Raw genomic sequence first — 21513 nt, 5'->3', positions numbered from 1 at the left:
CGTTAGTCGAGATTTTCTCAACCTCCATAATATTTTATTGCTGTATGCAAATGTCCCATCCCTTATAGTCCTTCCACCCACAACCCCAAAAGGCAGTATTGTGAGCTTTTTTGTGGAGGTTTTGGGTGGGGTAGAATCTGGTGGCTGGCGGAAGGGTGGGGGGACTGTAAGTGGTGGGAGTAAGGGGAGCTCCGGCTTCTATAAAAAGCCACAGAAGCAGCCCTGTCAGGAATGAGGTGGTTAGGGGTGCGGGACACGGAGTGGGGGCGGGTTCACCATGGAACAGCCATGGGAATGTGGGCCTGAACACTTGATATATTTATTGTGTTTGTAAATAGGGGGGTGGACTTGTTTTCTGCAGGTTGCCAGATTTACTATTAATTGGATGCAGCTCGAGATGTTTATTATGGTTTACGTTGGTGGGTTTTAAAGTAGTCGGAGAGCAGGGGAAGAGATTAACAATTAAGAGACCACTCAGATAGCCTCCATATAGAAGGGTTTGGGGTTAGAAATGTTTATTGCTTCTCGGTGACACAGAGCACGTTTCTTTAAAGTGTTTTGGCAGCGACATGGCTGTGTCTTCTTCTAATACTACTTCTAATGCTCCTATAGTTTGTAGCCCTTTAGATTACAGTCCACAACATACAGTTGAATTACTCCAGGGTAGGAACTGGGGAACAAGATGTGAGTATATTATCTATTACAGTGTATCTACGACCTACTGAGCAATTATCCGGATGTTTGGTGGGAATGGGAATGGATCGCAGTTTATTTCGAAAAACAAAAGGTCAAGGGTCCAGTCTATTGTCATGGATACGGCGTGTTAAAACTGTCTCAACTGCTGACCACCTCACCAGGAACCTGGTTGTAATTACAGAGACCTATAGGATTATCTCCTAGTATGAAAGCAGGCCGTGCACAGAGATGAAAAAGGTAATCTTGCATCTCGAGGGACTATAATGCTGGTCGAATGCAGTTGTCAGGGATGGGTTACCCTTAGTGAGATGTCTTTGATCGGTGGGGGAATTCTGTTGAACACAAAGCCATAAATAAGATACCTGGTGACTGGTGATCGGCAGTTTTCACATGCCGATCGGATTCATGACAATGGAACGTCCCCTTGACCATTTCTCAGAAATAAAGTGTCTCCCCAATCCCATTCTTCCCTAACATCCAGTACTGTAACTGCAGATTATTTACAGTGTGTGATGTGGGCTGTAATCTAACGCGTTACCCAATAGTTATATTCGGAAAAGTCTCAGTCTTGCCCCTTCATCTGTTCCCGGTCATTTAACAATAGGGCAAACTTCTGTTATGTATCAATTTCTTGGCATGACATTTTGCTTTAATCAGAGGAGTTTATGTTTAGCTCCAAGGCCTTGGCATCTTATTCTGTAACCATTTATATTTATTTATTTTATCCAAACCAAAATTAACCATCAATAAAGTTCAGTGTAGCTAAAAGATGGAGACCAAACATTATTCATTTTTGTTTCCTGTTCGTTCCAAAGCGAATGATGAAGAGTATTGTTTATTGTAATCTGGGACACATATGTTGTAGAATAGAAAATATACTCACAGTGAAACAGTGCCTCTGTGTTCTGTCACTGAGCACAGAGTTCAAGCACAAAAGACCCATTCATAAATATTCACGCATGTTCTGAAACAAAGTACATATTCAATGTATATTTGTAAAATATTAGGTTCAAGAGTAAAAGAGTAACTTTCAGTGATCTTTGGATTTATTTGTGTCAGCCTAAGTAGTAAGAGAAAAGTTAAAGGATTGTGCAATGCAGAAAATAAATCTGTAAAAAAAGATTTCCACCATTGAAATGTTAGGTTTTCCTACTCTACTTTCTGTGCATTTATACATTTAGTTTTGTAACCCAGTCTCGTGACACAGCATCTCCTGCATAGCTATGGAATCATCATGGGGGAAAAAATGGAAACAAAAACAAAAACGCCTGGTGAACGGAACATGACATTTGTGTTTGGGTCCCGAGAGAGAGGCTAAAATGTAGCTAGAGAGAGAGAGAGTCCACATCATTTCTCACTCACTCGCGGTAGCTGGAAAACTAGAGACCCCTCTGGTTCAATTGGCCTGTAAGTTAACGAAAGACATCTGACTACCATTAACACAGCCTTTCTCCCGCATTAAGCAGCCAGGAAGCAATAACAGCCGAGGTGTGCACACAGTGGGCCTCAGGTGACTCCCGGCTGCAGAGACTCGGATCAGATCTAAGATAGAAAGAACAAGATAAAAATGAGGAGTCTTCCTACCCTTTAAAGGAGAAGTGTTTTGTGTGTCGGTTCTCAACACTGTGCAGTGAATAGCACTTTGTGAGTGTCTAACAGAACTGGAGACCCGGGAGTTAAAGATTAACGTTCACAAGGGTATATTAGTGTTACGCTTGTTTACACTTTCCTGTCTAATCTGTTATCATCAGAAGGTCCATTGTGCCTTGCTTATGTCAACTTATTTTTTTAATGCGTTTCTTATTGTCTTTATTACGATCCAAAGTTGAGACACTGCCAGGCCGGTTTGGGTCTTTGTGGAGTAGACGAGACGCAGAGGCAATACACTGAGCTGTTGTTTAGGTCTTCTGCTTTTGCCATCTTTCCCATTCTAAATATTTAATTATGGGTCATGACAAAACAATGCTCTGCGTGTCTAAATCATTGATCCTGCCTTAACATCTGCCAATTTTTTATTGTTTCTAAAAAACTAAATTACCCGACCTGTTTAGGTCTCTGCTTCAGAGATCATGATTCACAAAGACAACAATATGCTGCTGTTTTGGCTGCGTTTTTCATCTCTGTCTGGTCTTCATTTCTGTCTGGCTGGCTGTCTGGCTGTATATTGCTCTCTCTCTCCCTCTCTCTCTCCCTCTCTCCCCCCCCCTCTCGGCCTCCTGCTTTCTCCATTCAGCCCAGGAAATCTCCTCTTGAACCCTCAGGCTTTAAGAGGGGGGGGGGGATTTGGTCTGTTGCCACGAAGCACGCTATGGACTTCCTGTGTGATGGGGTAGAGCTTCCTGTGTTCCAACAAAGGAAAGGCCTGACACAGCATGCACACAGGGAGACAATGGGGGCCTAAGCCCACAGTGCACCCCCACCCCCAGATCTGAAGCCGGACTCCTGGGCTCATGATTGGATGCCCATATCCAGGCATGCAGCAATCTTCCTGCCCATTGCTGAAATTTGTGCTGCTGAGAGATATATAGTGCTTGCTTAGGCACAGATTGAAAAAGCAGAGGTAAACCTAATTGAGTTAGCCTAAAAACAGTGATTGCAGAAGGCCAGATGTAGAGGATGAGCTACTAATAGCCTGTTCGCAGCCGTGTGGCTATTTTCACCACAGATGTTCAGCCAATGAACAGCGATGTGGCTGGCGGCATGGCCTCCAGTCGCCACGTGTACCTCCACTACCCCATCGTCTGTTCAAAGATTCTGTTGGAAGGGCAAGACACCTAACCGGACGAGAGGCAAAAGCCCTTTAACGCAAATGCATTTCTTAAGGAAGGAACTGCAGAGCTTAATTGTTTTTGATTTCCTCTCTTGAAAGTTCCTTTCAGATTTCACTTCCACCCAAAGAAATGAGTCTCGTAAAACACTCTTGCGTACTGGAAGGACCAACTGGCTTCAATGTGGTTTGGGACTTTCTTAACACCAGTATTGGGATGATTTTGGTATTAAAAGAAAATTATTTTAAAAGGTTTCATGTTTATGAGGGCAGATGACCAGAAGTGTTTGTCTTTGCAAAGGAATATTAAGTTCAGTTTTCAACTTACTTAAATTTTCAAACATAGTCATGTGTAATGCATTTACTCAACAAGTTAATATATATGGGTCATATGAGTTCACAAACATGTTTCCAAAACGCATTCACTGGTACACTCAAGGGCGCAGATCTTAATACAACTTAGCGGAAGTCGTATTGAGATGTACCCAATGGGATCTGTGACCATGGGTACACTAGTCGTTCTGAATACCACGCTTACGATGAGAATACAACTGATGGCTCTAGCCACCGGCCCTTTCTAGGGGGGAAGCTCCCGATGAATCATACGAAGAATGAGTCGACAGACATCCTAGTCAGCCGTCCCGATGCGGTCGGATAAGAAAGTACAGACACTGGTGTCATGAGCAGACTTATCGCAAGACTTATCGATGCAGAGTTAAGTCCTCCCCTTTCTTCGGCTCTCAAAGGGTTTCTTGATTCATAGCTTTGGTCTTGGGGGAGGGGGTGATATAGAGATGAAACAGGGACAGACTGATCATTATTTCAGTACTCCTCTTTAGTCTGGTAGGTTGGGTACTGGCCATGTTCTGTCAGCGGTATTTGAAGGTGTGATGTCAGAGGCAGGAGGGGGTTGATGGTACAACTCCTCTCGGCAGGAAAAGGGAGTCGAGCAACAAAAAGGGATTGTGTTGTTGGTGCTCCTGGGTAAAGAGTCTGGGGTGGGAATGCCACAGAAATACACCACTGACAGCTCTCAGGCGAAAGTATGAGAGATTGGTCGACAGTCAGAGAGAGAAAATGAAAGGCTATTTCAGCCAAGTGTAGGAAAGTGGAATCGGTTACTTCCCTCAAACTCAAGAAAACAATCTTGCCTCCCTGAGTGAGGGAACTGTATGGTCCGCCTATTCCTGTTTTTGCTTCTTTCCATTCCTTCTTTTCACAAGCTTAGTAAGAAGAACACTAATCCTGAGTCGGAAAGGAATAGCTAGAGTGATGACTTGTCTATTAGCTAGGTCGCGCTCAGTTCTCTCTCTCTCTCTCTCTCTCTCTCTCTGGAGTAGCTGGCAATGGAAAGTTTGGTCCCCTCATGGATAATAAGAGATCTGTGATGCAGCGTCTGCCCCCCCCCCCCACAAACAAACACACTGTCTTATTTAATGAAGAAACATTTGCTTTGGGTTAATAACTCAGAAGGACACAGACCTTTAAAATGGCTCTCTTTGTTTCATATTAAAATCTGGTTGTAGTAAGGCACCAGGAAACACCTGCGACAATATTGTCCCAAGAAAACGAATCGGGTCACATGACCAGGCAGTCAGCGTGCTGCAAGCACTGGAACGATCCAAAACAATCGCTCCCCCCTGCGTCACGGCTGCACCGGATAACATTTGTTCTCTAACGTCCCGTAATGTAGGCATGGTTTAGGCATGTAGCTAGCAGGTCCCTATTAGACCACCCTTGTCCAGGAGCAGTGACTCCCCTTTAGAATGTAAGCCAGTTCCCGTTTTAGCCACCAAGGTGTCAGCCATGCGTCACCTTCCCAGCAGCCACAGGGTGAGCCAGTACAGGAGCCTGGGGGCCACTGGGACTTCACTTACTGCGGCACCTCATGGTGTGATCGACAGGCGCTACTGTTGATGGGCTGTGATTCAGAGGGAGAAGGTGACCCAGGGGTCTGGAGTGTGAGAGTGCCAGGTCCCTGTGTAGCTTTTTGTTGGGTTAATGGTTAGACTCCCACCCATGGGTCTCACCCATGCCAAGAAAAGTATGCCCCGGGAATAATAAAACAAGTTGGATTACAGTGTCCATCAACTGGGATGTGTAATTATTAACCTAACACTGTGTGGTTCTTCATTAATAAACACAGGAGTGTTTTTTTAGTTAACATCTAAATGAGATTCATGTAAAAAATATAATACATGAGCTAAAAAATATGACTCAATAAGACTAGTTTGTACTGTCTGTGCTTGCGGCATACATTCTAAAAAGTTCTGGGACCAGGCTACAGCAAAGAAAAGTTGCATAAGAACAGATATGAGTTGCCTCAGTTCAAATGTGGCTTTGTTATTTCATGCTCTCTCATTGGTTACTTGGGAGAAGAGAGAAATTCCCGCCTCTCTCTTTCCATCACAGTGTCAACGTGACACAGTTCCTTTGGGTATGGATCTGCGTTCTCCAGCTTTTTAGCCCAAACATTAACATTGTTTGCAACTGCTTCTCTTCTTGGCCGGCACTTTTCAAACAAAACAAATCTGACTATGAAATGTGTTATCCTATCCAATCTTTCTTGGCGTTGTTCCTTTTGCCCAATTATGGAGTGTGTTGACATATTTGGACTCCCATTATGGACTCTTAGCAGCCAAACTTCAGATAGATGCCATTCCTTTCATTCCCGGATACTGTCCTGCTAGCTCCTGTTTTGGGGGAAACGCTAAACAAGCACAGCCTACTCTTTGTTTGACAGCTGTCCCTTGCCGTGTTGTTGTAGCCTATTCTCCACTTCAGCTACTAAATCTAATTTGCAAAGAAGAAGCTGTGGTTGTTAACCACCCCCAGCCGTCCCATTCTGACACAGTTCTGGCTCTTTTATAGGCGTGCTCTGCATTTGAATAAGTGCCTGGCTCTGTGAACACATTGAGCCCAACTCTGGGTGTTTTTCTTCCCCAAAAAAATGTGGCGGTGGTGTTCGAAGTGTCCAGCGAAAGCGTCTGTTTATGGCGTTACAATCGGTTGAAACGTTAGTAAGCGCAGCCTTAGGTCCTCACAATTGGTTGCAGCCACGATGCCCTTTTAGCGTTAGCTAACAATAGTGCTCTATGTTTAGTCCCAGGCTCCCCACGTTATGTGATACCCTTATCACGTTAACTATGGGTGTGCGTTTATAAATAGCAGGGAAGTGTTTTAAGGTAACATCAGCAACAGCTTAGCTATGATACACCCATGGTAACAGCATGTGCAGGCTGGCGTGAGCTGTATTATTAGTGATATGGAATATCTATTTTCCTGTCTCTCTCTTTTTCAATCTTCTTCTCTCTCTCAATCACACCCTCACCCACACACAAACACAAACACAAACCCAAACACGCACACAAACACACACACAGCTGTAACATGAGGCTCAAAGCTGCTTATCTAATCTGGGGGTTGCAGACAGTCTGTCTGGCCTGATGCATCTGTACAAACGGAGATGCAGGCACCCACACTCACACACGTGCACTCTCAGGAATGCTTCATTTAACACCATGCCTGTGTGGACCATACGTGCTTCCTTCCATCCCATTGCAGGGGAATGTCTTCTAAATAGATCCTGGGACAGCCAATGATGTGAGGAAGTTCTGGATGTTTTCCTAAGTTAATGCTGGTACTGTTAAGGTCTTTAGATCCATGGGTTCGCCCTTAAATAGCCAAAGTGCTGCCCTCCGACGTTTCTAATGCAAACCACATTATGAAAGAGGGATTAGCTACTGAAAACGTATGATAATATGACCGTCGATCATCTTATTAAGCGGAATTGCAGTGAGGCTAAAACTAATTGTTTGTACCATCTCCATAATAATCAAATTAAACATAACAGTTCACATCATTCTGCTTCGCCCACTGTTATTAATTTGCAAGCAAGGCTCGCAAATTATGATTTAGAAGCACGGCGTTAGCAATCATCTGTATGTGATTACTGCTCAAACCACATGCTCGTCTCTGTCCTTTGAGAGAGAGAGAGAGTAGTTTGGCATTTATCATCATCATAACGGTAATGAGAAGCACCAGCCCTTGAATACCGCTCACCGCTAAATATATCCCCTATAGGTTATAAAAAGTATTGACCAGATAGCTGTTTAGGTCCAGAAGTCAGGGATGGCCTTTTCCCGGCCGTCTTCTTTGTACCGAGTGGCCCTTCCTGTCTCCCCCTAATTGCTATTTTGGCCCTGGGGAGCAGCCATCTAAGTGCCGGGTCATTAGTAAGTCATGAGCTTTAAAATAGGGGGGTTGGGGGGTGACCCAGGGGACACACACACAGATAGCGAGCGATAGAAGAGACTTGAGAGAGGGGTGACTCTAGGGAGTCCGACATGGCCCTTCCCAATTGGCCCTTTTGGCCATGCTAAACCATGGCGCGTTGAATTGCCTTTCCATTACCACTTATATCTCGCAGAGATGTGCCGGTTTCCCGCCAGATCCCCGCCAAAGCACGCCAGACCCACCTCCGAACGGTTTGGCCTTATAAGTCAGTCCTGCTTGCTGTTCGGAGCGAGAAGTTGTCGCTAATTTTTTTTACAGTGAGGCCTGGCTGGGTGGGGGTGGATTAAAGAGCAGTGGCCTAATGAGGATTCATACCGATTATCTGCCTTATTATCTATATCTTGGTATATACGTTAGCAAAATACAAGTAATTAAGTTGGCTACATTATGCATGTAGCCTACTGTGCATGTAGCCTACATCCTTCCCAAATAATACACATTATTTAGGAAGGATGTTTCCCTAATAAAACACTACAGCAACATCAGATACATAGAACCCATGGTCCGGTGGGTGTATTGGTTTGCGTTTGAAAAAGTGAATTCAGGTGCAAGCTGTTTGATTGAATCAGCCCTGCCGCTCCTCCCTCTCTCCTGTCCCTGTGAGCGACCCAAACGATGACAAACCCTAGAATAGCCAGGCGCCTGCCCCACTGGCTGCTTTATGACCCCCAATTACATCTCCAAGGCTCTATTCCAGATGCAATCGCTTGTATGTTAACCACTTAGCACCACTGAGTCATAAGGTCCAGGAAATGAAAGTCTCATAGGACATCGCACACATCTGCGAAGAAATGATCGACCTCATGCTTTTTAAAATTAATGAAATTATATATATTTAGACCCACCAACCCTTGCTTTTGCTTTGTGTTTCAGATGGAGCTCAAGCTGCTTTTGATAGCCACCCTGCTGGGTGTGTTTTGTTGCAGTATCAGTCGTGCTCAGAAAGGTAAGGAGATCCATCCCTAACCTTGTTTCAGGCTCAGTTCACATATGGCAGAGATATTGGGATGCTGTTCTCTGTGACCAGACTCCCCCACACACACACACACACACACACACACACACACACACACACACACACACACACACACACACACACACACACACACACACACACACACACACACACACACACACACACACACACACACACAATGTACTTAGAGCAGAGCTGGCCTTGCATGGTAAACGAAAAATTTCGTCTGATGGCTATTACTGCCCTTCTCCAGAGAGCAAACATATTTCTGAAGCATAATGACGTCATCATGTTATTAGCTAGAAATACTGCTCTAGGTAGAGCATAACATTGGGGAAGCTAATTATCATGTGGAAAACGGGTATAGGCTAAGATAAGCTAGTTAAAGGTAAAGATACCGAGGCTAAATTAAGATCTATGCTAGCATTCCACAGCCACACACAGGGAGTGTGTGTGACCGCCGGGGTGCCCAATGCCTCTTAGTCTGCATGGACAGACAGCGCTGTGGCAAACCTCTGGTGTGACTTTACTGTTCGTTCTCTCTCTCTCTCTCTCTCTCTCTCCCCCCTCTTGCTGTCTGTCCCTGTCTCCGTCTCTGTGTCTGACTCTCTCTCTCCCCCTCCTTGTCTTCTGTTCAGAGGGGAATGAGTGCATCAATGCCAATGCTAAGTACTGCGGGGAATGCATCCAGGCTGGAGCCAAATGTGGATGGTGCCGACACCCAGTGAGTGGATTCCCAGCAATCAGCTGTCTATTCAGCTCAATGGTCCGGTAGAATAGAATAGGCCTCAATCCAAGCACATTGTGCAGCACCATCAAACAGCAGGGAGCGTTGAAAAACTGCTTGTGCAACGGTTTCTGTGGATTCCTCTTTCTTTTTGTGGCTGTTAACCCTGATTTTCGAAAAATGTACGTCACCTGACCCCGATTTCACCCAATTAAAAATAACAATTACGTGAGGCGGTGATGTCACCAAGGTTGGACACAATCACTCTTTAGCTTGAACAAATTTTAGCGATAGGCTCTGAATAGGGCTGCTCGACTATGAAAAAAATCACGATTATTTTGTCAATATTGAAATCACGATTATTCAAACAATTATTTTTGAGTTTGAAAACACATTATGTAAGAGAGAACTTTGAAATTTCGCCTTAAAAAAATACACAAATCTAAAATAATAGACATATGTATCCAGCTGTTGTTCACTTTCTATAAAACATTTAATAAAAAAAAATATTTATATCAAAAACTTGATTATATTAGTTTTGTAATCGTTAAAAGCTAAAATCAAAATCGCGATCCAAATTCGATTAATCCCCCAGCCCTAGCTCTGAGGGTCTGATGGACGCTTTAACGTTTTCCTTTACCCGCCAGGACTTCCTGAAACAAGGGGAGGCGGTGTCCAGCCGCTGCGACGAGCTGCAGTCCCTTCTGATCCGCGGCTGCAGCCTCGCCGACATCGAGAACCCCCGCGGCGGCCAGCGTGTCCTCCTGGACAGGCCAGTGACCAACCGCCTCAAGGGGGCGGACAAGCTGAGGCTGGAGAACATCACCCAGATCCAGCCCCAGAAGCTCGCCATCACCCTCAGGGCCGGTGAGGGACGCACGCCGCGCCAACCAACGGAGAATCAATGTTTCAAAAACGATGAGAATGCACATTGTTAAATACTGACAGCATTGTGATCCATAACTATAGCACACGGCGGGGTTATTACCTTCCCCCGATCCCCCGAGCCCAATCCATTCGGACCACAACCCTGTGTTTCAGCGTATGAGCGTATGTGGTTGTTGAGAGTTTGTGTAGCACCATTTGTGCGCACCGATTTTGGCGTGTAAACATTGAGAGGGGAACTTTTTTTCCGTCCTAGTCTTGTGATTCGTGCTAGTGATTTGTCTTTGAGGTTTAAGTGTGTGTGTGTGTGTGTGTGTGTGTGTGTGTGTGTGTGTGTGTGTGTGTGTGTGTGTGTGTGTGTGTGTGTGTGTGTGTGTGTGTGTGTGTGTGTGTGTGTGTGTGTGCAGGGGAGCCCCAGTCGTTCAACCTGAAGTTCAAGCGGGCCGAGGACTACCCCATCGACATGTACTACCTCATGGACCTGTCCTACTCCATGAAGGACGACCTGGAGAACGTCAAGAACCTGGGCACCAGCCTGATGCAGGAGATGACCAAGATCACCTCCGACTTCAGGATAGGTGACGACCGTTGTGCATATCTTCATTCTAAATGGATGTCTGCATAGTGATAGACAAGCCAGCCATATGAACATTGAAAGAACAGCTTTGGTGAAATTCATGCAAAAGGCAGAATGCAAAAAAGTAAATGAAACGAAGCACTCATTCCTATTACACCATTATGCTCTGAAATAGCACACAAGTAAACAGAACAGGAACAGTCTGCAGACCTTTCGTCATCCAGCCGTACCAAACCACATTCAAGGAATACATTTCCCACAATGTTTGCGTGTGATTTCCCTTTCTCTGGCGGAAGTTACACACTGAAATACAACGGGGACATGTTCACCCGAGCCGTGCTTTGCGGGACACTGGCGTTGAACGCTAGGTTCTCGCAGTCACCAAAAAGGAGCTTTGAGTCGACTTGCTTTTCGCCATTTATGTCTGGTAAGGCTCGACATTGAATCTGCCATTTTAGCAAGTGTGAATATCACAGAACGCACAACGCCGGCAGATCTACGAAGTCAAATACTCGTTGCAAACACGACACTGAGCATTTTCCGTTGCGTTATCGTCTTTTTCCTTCCCCCACCCAAGGCTTTGGCTCCTTCGTGGAGAAGACGGTCATGCCTTACATCAGCACCACGCCGGCCAAACTGCTCAACCCGTGCACCGGCGGCCTCAACTGCACCAGCCCCTTCAGCTACAAGAACGTGCTGAAGCTCACCAGCGACGGCAAAAAGTTCAACACGCTGGTGGGCAAGCAGCAGATCTCTGGGAACCTGGACTCCCCCGAGGGGGGCTTCGACGCCATCATGCAGGTGGCGGTGTGCGGGGTACGTAATGGGAGCAAGCGCCCGGGACGGGGTGGGAAGAGGTTGGAGGAAGAGGGGATAAAAGTGTGGTACGATTCAGGTGTGTTTCGGTGTTAGCTCGCGGCCGTTGTTGGCAGCAATAGACAACCCGGGTTAATATGGCAAAAGGTGATTATGTTGTGAGACAGGCAGTAAACGTGCACTTGGTGGGAGGTTTGTAAGTAGGAAGGAACGTTCCCTTGCACATCTTGTTACGAGGTGGGTGTTTTCTGAATTCCGGATCAGGTTTTTAACAACAACCATCTGTGGTTGGGTTACGTATTGAACTGGGGGTCTGGATTAATAGGATAAGTACTAGGATACTAGTATAATCAATTTTTTATATCCTACTGTTTTAAACATAGTAGTTTGTGTGATACCTTAATAGCAATGCTTTGCCCTCAAAAAAGGCTCCTAAGTTTGAACTAAGTGGAATGGAATCAGCCCTTGAGGAAAAGTAGGCCGGTGAATCTTTCGGTATCTACTGATTTCGATATGAGTTTGAATACTGGGGAATCGATTTGATTGAAAATTCTCGATTCAGTACATTCTCAGCACAGGGTTCTAATTTCCAAATCTGCTCCAGTCGTTACGAATCTGTCGACAAACCCTTATGAAGACAGTGCGCATAAGATTATGTTGTTTTGACATTTGAAAAAAAAAGTGAGATAAACTGAAAACAGTGAACACACAAAGGCAAATCTAAGACAAAAAAATTAATTGGGAGATTTTCGGAAGTTGTGAATCGGTTCAGAATCATGAAGATAAGAATGCAGACCCTCAGGTGAATCGATTCTTAGGCCCAATCCCATTCCTACCCCATACCCCTTCCCCTTGTTTTGAAGGGGTAAGGGGAAGGGGTAAGGGGAAGGGGTAAGGGGAAGGCATAAGGGGAAGGCGTAAGGGGTAGAAATGGGATTGGGCCTTACACTCGGTCCTTATGAATATCGATTATTCCGGACACTGCCTTGCCTACAGGACCAGATCGGCTGGAGGACCGACGTGACCCGCCTACTGGTGTTCTCCACCGACGCCGGCTTCCATTTCGCCGGCGACGGCAAGCTGGGAGGCATCGTGCTGCCCAACGACGGGAAGTGTCACCTGGAGAACAACATGTACACCATGAGCCACTACTACGTGAGTTCTGTGAAAACAAGCATCAGGAATACTTTACTCTGAATACTTGACTCTGTAACGGTTCCGTATGTGGAAAGGAAATCGCTGGTTGACGATGTGATGCCTCGGGTTTCGATTGATGTCGGTCGCGATGACAGTTTGCAGTTCAATGTGGATTAAATCAGAAATTCACCCCCCCCCCCCCCCCCCCCACCCGTTATTTTAGGACTATCCATCCATCGCTCATCTGGTTCAGAAGCTGAGCGACAACAATATCCAGACCATCTTCGCCGTCACGGAGGAATTCCAGCCGGTGTATAAAGTACGTTGTCTCACCTTCTCATTTTTCTCCTTTTGTCTTGTTCTAATTTTCACCTTTTTTAATCCCTAATCCTGTTTAAAAACAGTCCTCCCTCAATCGCCGATGTGGGCAGCATAGGCGGACGCATGCATCAGAAGCCCAGTAATTTGACGCCACACATCTGCTGCTAGTTAATGGAAGCATGTTTTATGAACTCAGAGCCTGAACTCACAGCTGCGGCCCCTCTCATGACCAAGAAGATTTTAAAAGAAACATGCACAAACGCACGCGCACACGCACACGCACACGCACACTTTGTCGCTTGACAATCTTGATATCTTGCATTTTAGGGTAATGAGTCTATCTTTGTTTATGTTGACTCCCTCCAAACCCTAGTTATTTGATTTAAAAAATGTGTATTTATACAAAGTCACACACATCCAATCACAACATATTCAGATAACAGAGGTTAAAAACGTTCTTCCGGCGCTTAGGAAACTATCTCTAAAAACCACTCGCGATGTAGAATAGACTATAAAATAAATAAAATAAACTTTTTTATAGTCCCTATTCCTAATGTGGCTGACAGTAACCGGCAGTGCACTGTACTGTCCGAAGTTTATACCAAAATACTATTTGTATTCTGTACTTCTTTCTCCAGGAGCTGAAAAACCTGATACCCAAGTCTGCAGTCGGAACTTTGTCTGCCAACTCCAGCAATGTGATAAACCTGATTATCGATGCCTACAATGTAAGTTTCATTTTATGAACTGGTATATTTCCTATTTTTTCTACCTCTAATGTTTAATTGATGAACAACGTGAGTGTATTAATTTATTTCAAACAGGCATTGCCTCTAAATGTAGTGGAAAGAAGCTAGCAAGAGGAAGCTATAGGACGCTAAACTAAGCCGCTGTACAGGACCCCGATAGCGCTCCCCTGAGGAATGCAGTGTGGTATCGGGTCTCCTTATCTCTCATCCGTTCTCTTGGCAGTCGCTCTCCTCCGAGGTCATTCTGGAGAACAGCAAGCTGCCGGAAGGACTGACCATAGCCTACACGTCTCTCTGCAAGAACGGCATCGTCAGCGAGGGGGAGAATGGACGCAAGTGCTCCAACATCTCCATCGGCGATGAGGTGAGAAACCTGAGAGCAACGAAAGCTTGGTTTTCGCCCCCGCTTGGCTGTGATTAATTTGTGTTTGGATTGAGTCTCATGGTTCTCATGCATTCTTTTGACTACTGAACAGTGTACACTGAAGATATAACCCCCCAAAAAACATTACATTTGATGGGATTTGCACCCTTTTCCACCTCACAAGGGTTCTCCCAAAAGTGTTCAAAGACCTATTTCTTGTTACAAGGTATTACGATTGTTCGACTTTTGTTCGATATAAAACCAGATAATGCTTTCTGCTTCATCGTAGTTCATGTGATTAGCTACCTTTGTTTCACTTTGACATATGTTATTTTTTCAGGGGAACCATCTTGCTTGGCAATTTGCTGAGTTAGTACTTAGACTTAGACAGAACAGTTGCAGCGTTCTATTTTTACATTTTTGGAGAAATGGCAGAACCAGAACCTTGTTCGTGAGAATTATAATGGGATTCTTTGTGGCTGTAGTTCACAATATATAGAGATGTAGTACTGTAGATAAATATACTTTAACATAAAGAAAACTTTATTTTGCCATGTCTCGCATGTATATGTTTCAAAGAATGATCAATGTCTAAAACTGCATAGCTTCCTATGCTCCTATACTAATATAGGAGTATGAAAATTCTCCTATATAGTATAGGAGAAATGTAATCTTTCAATAGTAGATTGAAAGTGATATTATAGTTTCCAGAATATTATTGTTTATATTTTATGTGATATATTTGCTTTAGATTTGAGATCTTTTGACACCACATTGCCACGATGTACAAACTATACAAAGTCTGTAGTCGATAGTCTAGAGTAGTCTATAGAATGTCTTCAGGAACAAAACAACCCCAAAAAAAAAGTCTTGTTTCCCTGATATGACTTTCTCCTCCAAATGAAACAAGCCATTCCGGGAAGATGCATATCGTATTTCCAACACGTTTCTCATGTATCAATTTCCCGCCGTTCTACGGTAAATAGACCTATCGGGGCTAATACTACTTTCAAACAAACTTTAAAAGCCTCCTGTGGACAGGTGTTGTTAACTAGCATTTATGCTAATACACTGTAAACAATGCATCTGGTTCGTCCAATGACATTGTCATGTCCATGTCCAAATAAAATCTACTATAAATCTACTATAAACAATAGAAATCTGTCTCTAACCGGCCCCTGATGTCCCCATCTACACCTTGCTCCCCTCCAGGTGATGTTCACCATCGACGTGACGGCCACGGGCTGTCCCAAGATGGGCAAGCCGGAGACCATTAAGATCAAGCCGCTGGGCTTCAACGAGGAGGTGGAGATCACGTTGAACTTCATCTGCGAGTGCGACTGCAGCAGCGGCGGCATCGCCGACAGCGACAACTGCACCTTAGGCAACGGCACCCTAGAGTGCGGAGCCTGCAAGTGAGTCCCGCGCGTGTGTCGAGATGCATGAACAACACCATTGCTGTCGTTGGACTCAAGAAATGCCCCACACTAGTACACTATTCCCACCAGACACATGGCGTAAACAGATAGATGCATATTTCAAACGATGTCTATGAATGTCCGGCGCGGAACGACGTTGTTGTCATGGTGACGAGTGCCCCGTGTCACGGGGCCCGGGGGCCCGACCCGGGGACCTCCAGCCCTAAGCCCTGTCCCGTGGTTCCCAGGTGCAACCCAGGCCGCGTGGGCCGGAACTGCGAGTGCAGCAGCAACGAGGTGGCCACGGAGGACATGGACCGGACCTGCCGCAGAGACAACAGCACCGACCTGTGCAGCAACAACGGGGAGTGCGTGTGCGGGACGTGCGAGTGCAAGAAGCGGGACAACGCGGACGAGCGCTACAGCGGGCCCTTCTGCGAGTGCGACAACTTCAACTGTGACCGCTCCCACAGCCAGCTGTGTGGAGGTGGGGTGTGTGTGTGCGTGTGCGTGTGCGTGTGCGTGCGTGCGCGCTTGTGCGTGTGTTTGTGAAGTCATTGTGTTGACATGAGTTGAAGATGCATTGTTAAGATTGTCTTTGACAAGGGCATTGGAGGAAAAATTCCATGCAAATATAGAAGCCAGCTTATTGTCCTTCACTTGATGTACGGGTCACCAGGTTGGACCCTGTGCAGGGATTGTAATCAGTTCAAACACTGATTTGGTGTGCTTGAAATCTAACCATCTCAGGGAGGGGAACACCCCCTCCCTCCTAAAATAGGTCATTATTAATTAATAATTAATTTGATTTTGCCCCATCTGTCCAGGCAACGGCCTATGCGTATGCAGAGAGTGCATCTGCAAACCCAACTGGAAGGGCAGCGCCTGCGACTGCTCTCTGGACCACAGCACATGCATGGCCAGCAACAAGCAGATCTGCAACGGGCGGGGGACCTGTGAGTGTGGCGCCTGCAAGTGCACAGACCCCAAGTTCCAGGGACTCACCTGTGAGACCTGCCCTACCTGCCCTGGAGTGTGCATCGAACACAAGTAGGGAGGCCGTCTGTCTATCAATCCCATATCCGTCTATCTATCCCGTATCTGTGTGTCTGTCTATCTATCCTACATCTATCTATCTCTATCCTATCTATCCATCTGTCTGTTTGTCTGTCAAGATTAGAATGTATTGCGCCCTGTACTACACTGCCCTGCACTGCTTCGTACCCTCTCATGCAGTGAGACAGCTCTAACCCCTTGACCCCCTCCATCCCTCCCTCCACCGCTCCAGGGACTGCGTGCAGTGCCGGACGTTCGGCACCGGGGAGAAGGCGGAGCGCTGCCAGGAGGACTGCAGCGAGTTCTCGCTGGTCAAGTTGAAGGACCGCGACGGGCTGCCCCAGCCCAACGACGCGGCCTACCCCGTCGTGCACTGCAAGGAGCGCGACGCCAACGACTGCTGGTTCTACTTCACCTACGCCGTCAACAACAACACCCAGGAGGTGCACGTGGTCGACAAGCTCGGTGGGTGGAGTCCGGGTTTGGGGGGTTTTGGAGTCAGTGGTGTTGTGTGAGTGTGTGTGTGTGTGGGGGGGGGGGGTGGTGTTCAGGGGTAATGCAGTAAGGGAGGGTTGAGGCTTGAGGCAAAGCTAGTGGAGGATGGGCTGGAAATTATAGAGTAGAGTGGGTTCTTTGTTTTTCGTGCGGTGGTGCAGGCTGGGGTTAGCGAAAATACACCCTTTGTCTTGGATAAAGCGCAGAGCGGAAGGCAGTGTTTGGCTTGGAGAGGAAAAAATGTGTATTTTGTTTGATATCCTTTGAAAACCCCTTGACGTTGTTGTTGTTTGACAGAGTGCCCTACCGGTCCCGACATCATTCCCATCGTGCTGGGCGTGGTCGTTGGCATCGTACTGATAGGCTTAGCCCTGCTGTTGATCTGGAAGTTGCTGATGGTCATCCACGACCGGAGGGAGTTCGCCAAGTTCGAGAAGGAGAAGTTGAATGCAAAGTGGGACACGGTGAGTGTCTGGGGATTCAACAAACCTTTAAATAATTCAGGTTCCAAGAAACTCATTTGGTGAGGGGAGTGGGGATTATTGTTTCAGACAATTTTGGAGGAAAGGATGCATTCTTTTCAGGTGGAAAAATATGTGCGGTTGTTTTGGACTGCTCTTTGTATCAAGACCGCAACCACACATTGTCCCTCAATATAAGCAGGAACAAAGCCCCTGTCCAATAATCAAGCTTTTCTTAGACCTGAGCAGTAGTTGAAAACTCAATAAGAGTTTTGAACGAAATTTTTTCCATCATAAGATGGTCTTCCCAAGCCTCAACATCTTTGAAAGAGAATGGGGAGAATATTCAAAGCAAACAGCAAAGCCATGGGAACCAATTCTTGTCTTGGCTGATGAGATTACCAGACATGTCAATATTATTATTATTTCACTTTCTCCCTCTGAATTGCCATTACAGCTCCACAAATATATGGCATATTTAGAAGTCATATTTTCCGAGTGTACTGGAAGAAAAAAAAAACTAGGCAGACTTTTTAGGCAGCTCTTAGCGTAAAGCACCAATTTCCGAGGAGTGGCCTCAGCTCCGCCCTTTCCTGCTACCTCTCCAAAATCAGCCTTTGTTCGGAACCATAATAGTATGTGATATTTTGGTTCCACCTAGTGGTAGGTTTTATACATTACCGCAATATTGGGACAACTCTGGAGCGATGAAGCTTACATTCGGTCATTTAAATTATACCTAAAGATAAATAAAGAAATTGTCCCTTAGTCACCAAACACAGACATTAATAAAATTGTGTTACAAGGTTTTACTTTTGTAAAAAAAAAGATCAAAAAAGTTTTGCTTTATGTAACCTGAGCCATGGGTTATTGTTTTGCCAAATTAAGTTAAGTTGAACAATAGTTTTTTAGTTCTATCCTCAGAAGACATGGTCACGTTCAGAGGATGATTTCACAATACCATCAAACGCTAGACTAAAACCAGAAACAGATCAAACAATGTAATCAAATTCTCTCTTCCAGGATCTTCAAGAGGTTGTTGACTCTCACTGTATTCAATATTTTCAATATCATTATGTATTCGGCAGCCTAGCACTGAAAAGAAGTGTCTCAAATACTTCAGGAGTCATAATACAGAAGATGTCAATGCCAATGGGCAATTATTTAAACAAATTAGATATAGCAAATGCACAAAAACATACAATTTGTATGGTGTGTTTGTGATGTGGTTAATAAGCCATTCAATAAAAACGATTAAATATAAGGTTTGTATATATATATATATATATATATAAACCTTTTGTCTTAAACTGAATTTCCAAATCCAGATATTTTTCCATCTCTGTCATGTGCCTTTTCCCCCATCATTTTCCATTTCTATTCAATTTGTTCTTTGTGCTGTCAATCTATGTTGTTTTTTTTCAACGCTTAAACCTATCCCTGCTTCTGTCCTCATTCTGCAACTGAAGCAAGAGAACCCCATTTACAAGAGTCCTATCAATAAGTTCCAGAATCCAAACTATGGCCGTAAAGCTCCTGTCCTTTAAGTTTGTATTTCCACCTTCACTTTCTGTTTCTCCCTTTTCCCTGCATGGGCATTTTGCTTGTGCTTTCTTTTTTCTGTGTGGCTCAACCTTCCATTGTCATTTTATTTGATGATGAGGAACATAAACTCTGTGCTAAGTCTTGAACTTTATTGTAAGGAAGACGTGAATTTGTGGTTAAAAAAAATCACTGCATGAGCGTGCTGTGAAAAATAAAATAGTTTTTATATATTGTGAAAAAACAAGTAAAAGTAAAAATGGAAACATCTGTGGTAGAAGTTAACTGGTAAGTAATAGGCATCAAGTGGAATCCCACATACACTCTGTTTTTTTTGTGTTTTTGTTAAATGGCATGTTTGACAGTGTATTGAGTCTACTATTGTACTAGTGAATGACACTTTAACGTCCTGTGTTGCACCATGATCCCTCCACTGACGAGTGTATTTACTTACCTAATTCAGATGTTGCTGTGTTTTTTTTTCTAATGGACATCCCTGATATGTTTCTGTGATGTAAGTCTTTACGTGACACTAATTTTTTCTTTCCTTTCAGGGTGAGAATCCAATCTACAAGAGTGCAGTCACCACCGTGGTCAATCCCAAATATGAAGGAAAGTTTTGAGAGTTTTCAACGAACAATTCAACAGCAAACATCTGAGAGCTATAGTGTATAGATTTTGTGCCATATGTGGTTGACTGTTTTTGTATTTTATTTTATTTGTATTTTATTTTTTTATGTTTTGCTTCGTTAAGACAGAGTAAAATGTTGCCACCGCAAGTGCAATTTAACTTTTAACACTTTTAATTTCTATGCATTCATTGTATTTTCCATGTATATTATATATGTATATACTTCAAATTTGCTTATTTGCAAAAAAAGAGAACAAAAAGGAAATTAAGGTATGTCTGTCCCATGACAGGACTTTGTATTTGCAAAGGATTTATGTTTGTTTGCTTCTTAACACCATGTCTAGACATGAATGGTTTGGTAAATGTATGGAGTTGAACCTCTTAGCAGCTCAGATTTTAGCACTCTGTTTCATGTTCTCGATGTCTTGCTCTAATCGCGCACACACACTCACACTCACAACACCACAACACCTGCACACACTTTCTTGCTGTCTTTGTCTGTAGCTTACATTTATGTCGTCAGCGTTTCTCACTCTCTTTAGTCTCTCTGTGCACTGATGTCGTTTGCGTTTTGTCTTTTTCAGAGAGGACCTGAGTTAATAAAATCTTGTCAGCGATTGCACATATTGTCTGGTGCGTGTCAATGTACTGTAGACAGTATTAAACGATGTTAGCATTTGTAATGAAGGTGACACCGAAACCTTGCAAGGCCATGATTCTTTAGAACTGTCAATATGTAGAGGTTAAACACATATATTTGACGTGTCAGAAGAAAGCTAAGGTAATATACACATTAGTTATTTTTAGAAATACAAAAAAATAGTTATTATAAATAGTAAAATTGTATAACAATCGGGTTATATACCACTTGTTTCGAAGGTGAATGTGTAGCGATGTTAAATATCCATCATTACTGAATAATTGTTTTTATTAGGTCATTTTATTGTTCCCTCTCAGGTCCTTTTCTGTTTTGTTTTTTTATATAAAAAGCCAGATATATTGCCTTCAAATATATTGCTTTGTCAGCTTCTTGCAAATTGTACACACCTGTAGGTTAACAAAATGGGTTTGTCAACGTAAAACCCCACAAGTTCACACGTGAACACACACACACACACACACACACACACACACACACACACACACACACACACACACACACACACACACACACACACACACACACACACACACACACACACACACACACACACACACACACACACACTGTGTGTGTGTGTCAAAATCAAATTATTGATTTTGAAGAATACGTTTTATTTCATTGCAGATACAGTATGAATTTATTTATTAAATAAACAACATAAAAATGTGGGTGTCTTTTTGCATTGAAAAATGAACAATGAATAGATCAAATTGTTGTTACATTCATAAAGAGATAATGACAGGGAAGGGAACAAGCCTATAGCGAAGGAAAATAGATTCATTCTGATAGCTTTCAGATGATTAAAGTTATTGCAGACATAGTGAATCATATTTTCGTAGAGGCACTGTACAGGCATTGTAAAGCATTTGAACGGTGGAGGTAAATAAATTGAGAGATATTATTTGATAAGCTGCACTGGGGGATCACTGCACCAT

At 44.2% G+C, this 21513-nt stretch overlaps 1 protein-coding gene across 3 annotated transcripts in view; it reads left to right on the top strand.

Moving 5' to 3' along the window:
• Window positions 1-21239, top strand: part of LOC130377137 (integrin beta-1-like) — a 24168-nt gene extending 2929 nt beyond the window's left edge. For 2 of the 3 annotated variants that reach the window (XM_056584124.1, XM_056584123.1), the window contains exons 2-17: window positions 8633-8705; window positions 9374-9459; window positions 10110-10329; window positions 10755-10925; window positions 11502-11740; window positions 12737-12895; window positions 13101-13196; window positions 13837-13926; window positions 14171-14311; window positions 15524-15726; window positions 15978-16216; window positions 16557-16779; window positions 17018-17250; window positions 17578-17744; window positions 19211-19288; window positions 19838-21239. In XM_056584124.1, the coding sequence (XP_056440099.1) occupies window positions 8633-8705; window positions 9374-9459; window positions 10110-10329; window positions 10755-10925; window positions 11502-11740; window positions 12737-12895; window positions 13101-13196; window positions 13837-13926; window positions 14171-14311; window positions 15524-15726; window positions 15978-16216; window positions 16557-16779; window positions 17018-17250; window positions 17578-17744; window positions 19211-19288 (2418 nt within the window). In that variant the 3' untranslated portion in view covers window positions 19838-21239. The remainder of the gene's footprint in view (window positions 1-8632; window positions 8706-9373; window positions 9460-10109; window positions 10330-10754; window positions 10926-11501; window positions 11741-12736; window positions 12896-13100; window positions 13197-13836; window positions 13927-14170; window positions 14312-15523; window positions 15727-15977; window positions 16217-16556; window positions 16780-17017; window positions 17251-17577; window positions 17745-19210; window positions 19289-19837) is intronic. The other variant, XM_056584125.1, reaches the window with a different exon arrangement.
• The last annotated feature ends 274 nt before the right edge of the window (window positions 21240-21513 follow it).

Source organism: Gadus chalcogrammus, chromosome 23, assembly GCF_026213295.1.
Source record: "Gadus chalcogrammus isolate NIFS_2021 chromosome 23, NIFS_Gcha_1.0, whole genome shotgun sequence".
In the NCBI taxonomy this organism is placed as follows: Eukaryota; Metazoa; Chordata; class Actinopteri; order Gadiformes; family Gadidae; genus Gadus; species Gadus chalcogrammus.
The sequence above is the reverse complement of the archived record's forward strand: the minus strand, read 5'-3'. Positions and strand labels throughout refer to the sequence as shown.